The 7,942-nt window shown below is 34.6% G+C and overlaps 1 protein-coding gene across 1 annotated transcript; it reads left to right on the forward strand.

Annotated features, from left to right (window-relative positions):
- The first annotated feature begins 1,314 nt into the window (after positions 1–1,314).
- Positions 1,315–7,493, forward strand: vig2. The gene is made up of 2 exons (XM_064695390.1): positions 1,315–1,859; positions 6,574–7,493. The coding sequence occupies exons 1-2, from the start codon at positions 1,421–1,423 to the stop codon at positions 7,155–7,157; spliced, it is 1,023 nt and encodes a 340-aa protein (XP_064551460.1). The 5' UTR covers positions 1,315–1,420; the 3' UTR covers positions 7,158–7,493.
- Positions 7,494–7,942: the final 449 nt, after the last annotated feature.

Raw genomic sequence — 7,942 nt, forward strand, 5'->3', positions numbered from 1 at the left:
ATTAGCAACGTGGGCAAAAAAACGGTGCATCTGGCCCAAAAGAAGAGTAAGATATACATATGTTGCCTTTTATTCGCTTACACTACAGGAAACTGATTTGGCTTACTCTCTTCCATATTATTTGTGCGATAGAACGGCATTGCTGTTTATTTTTATATCGCTCGCACTTACTCTCAGTGCTCTCAATGTTCTCTTTATGTCTAGGTACCATTTAAATGCTTGTGTGTGTATGTGTCCGCACAAGCAAAAATGCGCACAAATTCAATTTTTCTCAAATATCTTCCTTTTTGAATGGACGAATAATATGAAATAATGATAGGGTTTGCCACGTCGATGCGAAATTCTTGCAAGTTAGCTCGTTATTGTTGGAAAGGGTATCTAGGCGTTGGCATGTGTGCATTTAAAAGTTATTGGACTTGCTATTCACACATACGTGCATATTTTGTATATGAATAGAAACATTTATGCGATTGTGTGCCTGTTGGTCCCTGCCTGCCTGTCCGATGCAAATTTGACAATATTTAGGGATTTCTGAATTTCGAGCTCTACACACACACACAGAGACACAACAAATGTGTGTGAATGGGCTGATCATGAGCGCAAAATTTCAAAATATCATTATTGGCAGGCGTTTGACGCGCGCCCTTCCATTTTATTATTTTGGGTTTGAATTGTAGAATGAATGTTGACCCCTTATTACTTGCAGATCAAAATCATATATGAAAAATCTAAAATCTATTTTAAGACAATAAAATTATTAATACCATAAATATATAATCGCTAATTTTTTGTATTTGGCATAATTGAATATTTTAAAGATTTTAATTCTAACAAATTTCCGCCGGTCATAAAATTTGTTAAATAATATGCAGGTGCTTGACAAAAGTTTACCCTTTCGGTCCAACGAGCTCCTGCACTTAATAAGGGGTCAACATTCATTCATTCAAATCATTATTTGGGATAAATCTCATATGCACCTTGATACATATTAGCGATATGTGAATATATAAACTTAAAACCCACTTTGTCATCGCCAGTTAATTTATTGATATTCAGTTGTTTGTTATTTGTTCCACCATAACATCTGATAGATGTTATAAAAGGAAAACGATGTTTCACATCTTAAGTAAATTTCATACGCACCCGAAAAATTTACGCAATGTGTATAGGCGGCTTTAAACGCACATTGAAAAACTAAGCCCAAGCTTGAAAAAAATTTGTTCAAATCCAGCGTTTGCATAAGTTTGATATTATGATGTCAATTCAGCCGTAGTTCGATAGTAGAGTTCACTCAATAGAACCAGTTCATGTCGAGAGAACTAAATGCTGGGAATACGAATGGTTTCTGTAAGAAGAGTTTAATCTTTTTATAACATTGTCATCTTAAAAGAAAGCAACTTAATTTTTGAACCATTGCAAAATGGAGAATTCCGGCAATAATCGTTATGAGCTATTATTTATGGATGATGAAGTGGTAGCTGCTCCTATTTTACTCGAAAGTAATGAGGAAACCGGCAAGAAGAAAACTGATCATATCGCAAAGCAGAATATCAATAAAAATGAAAAGGAAAATAAATTGAACATTTTAAATAAAAATAACTCTCACGCGAAAATTGCAAATGTCAACTCGATGTCAAAGCCTAATGGCGTTCGAAGTATTTCAAATGCAATCAATGAAGCACGTACAAGAAATAATCGTAATAATGGGTTAGAAACTAATCATTCCAATGTACCAGAATACAACAGTGATTTCCCACAACGTCAAATTAAAGACCGTGATAGTAAGGCTCCACGTTATCGTATCAATGAGAAATTGGGAAAAAGAGAATTTGATCGTCAATCTGGTTCCGATAAAACAGGTAAATATGAAAATATATGTATGTGTATTTACATATATCAGTAAATAAGTATTTACAGACACTTAAATATTGTCTCAGCAACTATCTTCGACAAAGCAGAGCTTTTGTAATGGTTGTTGGTACAAAAAACAAGAACGGATACCATCGACATGCCGAAGATTAAATGCCCTTGTAGACATATCAGATTTGCAGATATGTGTGAGGGGAATCTTAAAGCTTGTAATTGCCGAGTTTGATGAAGGTAAATAATTAAAAGAGAAAATAATACTTCCTTCCCTTCACCAGATTATAAAAACAGAAGGCATATTAAATTTGGGTTATAGGATGTCTTGATCAAATTGGGCATTTATTACTTTTATTACACTTCCAACATATAGGCATATTATTGGTTCGTGTAAAAAAATTGTTGTTTTCAAAATATCAACCAAACTCGGCATATATTAGTTTCATTATGCTCCTTACATATGTATGTGCAATATTCTATAGTCATCGGACCACTATATCAAATAGCTGCTAGAGGAACGTTTGTCTGAAAATTAAGTTCAGTTTTGGCATATTTGCTTCTTTAATATATATGTTACATAAGACCCCTATATGATATACATAGGTGACATTGGAACGATCGGCCAAAAATTAAATTAAAACATTTTGGTATCAAGATATCTCGACCAAACCCCATTTATTACATTCGCTATGTATCTTATACATAACCCAAATCGAGCCAAGATCGCACTACTATATTATAAAGCTTTATAGAAAGAACCGTACGAAAATGAGTTTTTAAATGGCAAAATATTTTTTTTTGTCCAATATATTTTCGCCAAAATCATAGTTTACGACTTTCGCTATTCTCACGTATCTGCTAAGCTGTAAGCCAAATGTCTACAAAGGTATTAATTCTTTTAGTGGTGTAAGAAGGAAAGGCGTCATAAAAAACATATTTGACTTTTGAATAAATAAATACAGCAACCATGAATGGCTGCAAGGCTGAATAAACGCAATGGTATAAACAAATACGAAACTCATTTAGCCCTGGTACGCAAAATTCTTATAACTTATAAAGCATATAACAAATAAAATATTAACATGTAAGATGTTCTAGTCGGGAGCTCCCGACTAGGGGATACCCTGAACCCTCTTTTTCAAACACCAAATAAAACGTTTCCTTGGCAGGGCTCGAACTCGCAACTAACCTTACTTTCCGCCGCCTCTACTCAACAGCAACACCAGCCAAAAAATAAAAAATTTCCCTTGGCAGGTCTCGAACTCGCAGCAGACTGCACTACCTTATTGAGTCTTAATGACAAAAAAAAAAAACAAATTAAAATAGCAGCACAGAAAACAATACAATCGCAATTGCAATGCTGTTGATAGGCTTCAAAGCAGACGCGCATGAATTTGTGTGTGTACATGTATACAGAAATCCTTGGAATTTGCGCTAGCTTCTGCTAAAACGTTTTCGACAATACATTTTATTGTGCCGTAGAATATTTGTGTATTCTCAAAAAGTCAATTGCATATAAATTGTTGCTTAAATTGGTGTGCAATACAAGTTGGATTATTAACTTGATTTATAGATTTGTGGTAGTAGCGGGGAGGTAGCGATAGGTATAAAATGAAATATACTTGATATATGTATACTATTCTAGTAGCTACACGTCAAGTTTGGTGACTCTAGCTCATATTATTTACCAAAATTGCTCAAAAAACAAGATTTCGACGTCGATTACTTGGAAACGGGGCAAGCTATCGAATATCGGAAACAAACTCGATCAGCGCGGGCACTAGAGGGACCTGCTGCTAAAATTTAAAGTCTCTAGCTCTTATACAGTCACGGACAAAAGTATTGGCAATTTAATATTATCTTGTTTTATTGTCGGTTTTGTCCAATATACCGTCTAATATTTAATAATTTTATATTTTTCATACGATTATTAGCTATTTGTGCATGCAATCTAATTATTTTTATAAACTTTGGCGGCATGGTTAATTTTTAATAATTATTTAATTCCAAGAACCCGTAATTTTATAGGGACAAAAGTATTGGCAATTTTCAATATAAAGTTGTTATTTTAATATTATTTTTATATGGTCACACTTTTCTTTGCCAAAATGAAACTCTGTAAGCACCGTTATTTGAATCTTAAAAAAAAATACTTAGAAAAAATTGTTTAAGCATCAATTTATATATTATTTTGCAAAAATGGCCGGTAAGAAGTGTGAAACCACCGTAGAGCAGCGAAATATTATTTTAAATTTACGCAAACAAGGCAAATCCTTTAAAGAAATTGGCGAGCTATTGGACAGAAGTCAATTTACCATTCGGAGCATAGTCCATAGATTTTCAGACGACCCTACGGTTGAAAACGCTGAACGCACCGGCCGCCCACGAAAGTTAACCGATCGTGATTGCACCCAAATAATAAGAAAGATCAAGAAAGACCCAAAAATCACATCATCCCAAATAGTATCAGAGGTTAAAGAAGAGACTGGGAAAGAAATTCACTCCAAAACGGTACGGCGGGTACTACACAAGGCTGGGTACAATGCGAGAATTGCAAGACGCAAACCACTCATTTCGAGTGTTAACCAATCGAAGAGATTGGCATTCGCCAAAGAATTTAAATCGAAGCCATTAACTTACTGGAACGATGTCCTATTCTCCGACGAAAGTAAGTTTAATATGTTTCGCTCAGATGGCCGCATTAAAGTGTGGAGAAAACCCAATACGGCATACAATAGTTGCAACTTAATGCCCACAGTAAAGCACGGTGGTGGAGGTGTTATGGTGTGGGGTTGTATGTCCGCAGCTGGTGTGGGTGAACTAGTTTTCATCGAAGGATCAATGGACAAGCGTGTTTACTTGGAAATATTGAAGGCAAATTTAAAAAAAAGCGCTGAAAAGTTGATGTTAAGCAGTCAGTTCACTTTTCAACAGGACAATGATCCAAAGCACACGGCCCATGATGTGCGAATGTGGCTTGCATACAATACAGCTCATGTTCTTCCACATCCTCCTCAATCACCAGACCTCAATCCAATCGAGCACCTATGGGAGGAACTAGAAAAAAGGCTTAGAAAGCATACATTTTCAACAAAGACTGAGCTTAAAGAAGCCCTAATGGAAGAGTGGAACAAAATTGAGCGAAATGTTGCCCGAAAATTGGTGCATTCGATGCCAAATCGCCTGGAAAGCGTTATAAAACAAAAAGGCATGCCGACTAAGTATTAATTTTTATCTCATGTTTTATTTTTTTAAATTTTAACACAATTATTTAAGTTTTTGCCAATACTTTTGTCCCTATGAAAATTACCATATTTTTTGTTTTTATTTGTAAGGCTTGAAGCAACAAAAAATGTTCCTTTTTTAATACTTTTAAGTGAGTTAGATATTTAAAAGATCATAAAAAAAATATATTTCAATAAAATAATAAGTTGGTTATTCTCAAATTTCGAATTTTTAGTTGACAACACCACAATTGCCAATACTTTTGTCCGTGACTGTAGGTTCTGAGATACGTACGTTGCTAGCGCCATTTCCAAGAATTTCTGTATATATCTACATACACGTTCATGCACGTCTTTGAATTCTATAAACAGCATTGCAATTGAGATTTTATTGTTTTCTGTGCTGCTATTTTAATCAGTTTTTTCTCACTGATACTCAATTTTTGGTGAGGCTGTTAAGTTAAGTGGGTCAGTCGCGTGTTCGAGTCCTATTGAGGGATCTATTTTTTTGTTATACCGTGAACCCATAAAAAATGGATAAAAGCCACTACGTAGCAATAAATCAAATCCATTTGAACTGCAAGGTCGGTTAAGAAACACAATTAAAACGTGTTTTGGATGGCCTCGTGTTTGCGGCAGCTAGGGAAAATTGCAAGAATTTCTATATACATGTACACACACACACATTTATACGCCTCTTTATTGAATTCTATCAACAGCATGACAATTGCGGTTGTATTGTTGTCTATGCTGCTATTTTAATCCATTTTTTTTGCTGTTGCGAGTTCAAATCGTACCGTGAAAACAATTTTTAGGATTGAAAGTCGTATTACTATCTAAAGTCGGTGTCAGAATTGCTCCACGGCAACTCGCCGCTGTTAACCCTTCCCATCAGCGGAGGTAAAGAACGGATCCATAATCGACACAACAACAACTACAGACCCTAAGTAATATCCAGAAAAAAAATCAACAGACTCGGGTCACGCTCCTACGAAAATTCCTCAGATAACGCTTTCTAGAGTTAGCTTGGCGTATTAACGTGATCACTTCATCGTGCGTTGCGCGCGTTGCGAGAAAAAGTAAGAAAGCAACTAATTGTTTACCATTAAATTCGCTGGGTTTTTTATACATTTTTGCACTTAAAACTAACCTTGCTAGTTCACACTCCCTAGCGTCGCTTCACTAATGTTTCACTCTTACAATACGTGGGCAAAGTCTAGTTGTGCCGCAGCTCATAACTCTTAAAACCTACCTTTATTTTTCACAACGCCTCTTTGGCTCGACGTTTATTAGATCTTATGCTAATCTTACTACAATATTTTCGTATTGTGATCCTACTCCACAACCACAACCATAGCAGTGCAATTTTATTCTTAGCGCAAGAGACAACTGTTTTAGTTCTTAGCCTTTTTTTAAAGGAACCGTTTATAAAAATGCTTTTTGTAAAGCATGTCTTACTCATTTATTTTAAAAATTAATTTTTTAGGAATTAAATCGATCGATAAACGCGATGGTGCTGGTGCACATAACTGGGGCTCTGCCAAGCAAGATATTGAAGATCTTAAAACAGGCGCTGTAGCTCCTATAACAGAAAAGGAAGATTCTGCAAATGAGCAGTGTAACGATCTTATAAATAATTTGGAAGAAGACGAATCAAAGCAAATGACTCTTGATGAGTGGAAGGCTCTTAAAGATCAACGTGCTAAGCCCAATTATAATCTGCGAAAAGCTGGAGAAGGCGTGGATAACTCTGAATGGAAAAAGATGACGGTCTTAAGTAAGAAAAAGGGATTACACATTGAAGATGAGTTAGAGTATGACCCTTCAATGTATCCTCAGCGTGTTGGTCGTCTACAGCGCATTGTGGACATTCAGTTCAATTTTAATGATGGGCGAAAATCTGGTTTTCGTAAGGGACCGCGTGCTCCAGCAGGTGTTGATCGTCGCCAAGAAACAATGTCTAGCAACGGATTGGAAAAAATAGCATCCCATAAATTCGGTGAAAAATTTCGATCAGGATCAAAAACATTTAGAGTTAATGATGAAATGCAATTTCCCACTCTTTCTTAAAACCCAACATCAAACTTTTATTAAAGATTCTTGCATATTACAATAATTAATAAAGGTTAATCAATCTGCCTTATATTAATATGTACTTTACATAATAAATAAACTATGAATTTCTCACGGCATTTATGCATTATATTAAACTATTGCAAATAGTTCAAAATGTTGAAACAAATATACTTAATTTAAATATTTTTGCTCAGAATTTCCTATTTAAAATAAATAAGTACATGAGGGTGGAACCATGTAATAGTTATGTTGATGAATATTGTGAAAGAAAAAACAATAATTTGAATAGATGAATTATTCAAATTCAAATAAACAAACATTGGTATTATACATTTTATATTTATATATAGTAACGTACAGCAAGAACCGATATTCAAAAACGTATAGAAACTAACACAATAGGAATAGACCCTTTTAGCTAAATAGTTATAAGAAAAAACTTCAAACAGAATGCCCTGTAATGTTTATTACATGGTGTAAAATTTGTAAAATTTAAAAGATAGAGGTGGATGAGTAAGTAACAGTAACAGTAATGTTACCTAGAGAAATTTTTGTGCCAGTACAAGTGACACTTAATAATGAATGATCTCACCCTTTTAGAATTAACATACCCATAAAAAAAAAATAAAACCCATCTATGGTGTAATTGGGACTTACCATAGGTATTTTGAATAAATAGAACCATATATTTTCCATCGCCAGCTCATAGTTCTGAGACTCAGATAACCTATGCATACTCAATTCATTACAAGTAACAAGCATTAAAAAGGTACTATTTA

This window comes from Drosophila montana, unplaced genomic scaffold (assembly GCF_035044405.1).
Source record: "Drosophila montana isolate Dmon_TW-CO22-7 unplaced genomic scaffold, ASM3504440v1 contig_3780_1, whole genome shotgun sequence".
In the NCBI taxonomy this organism is placed as follows: Eukaryota; Metazoa; Arthropoda; class Insecta; order Diptera; family Drosophilidae; genus Drosophila; species Drosophila montana.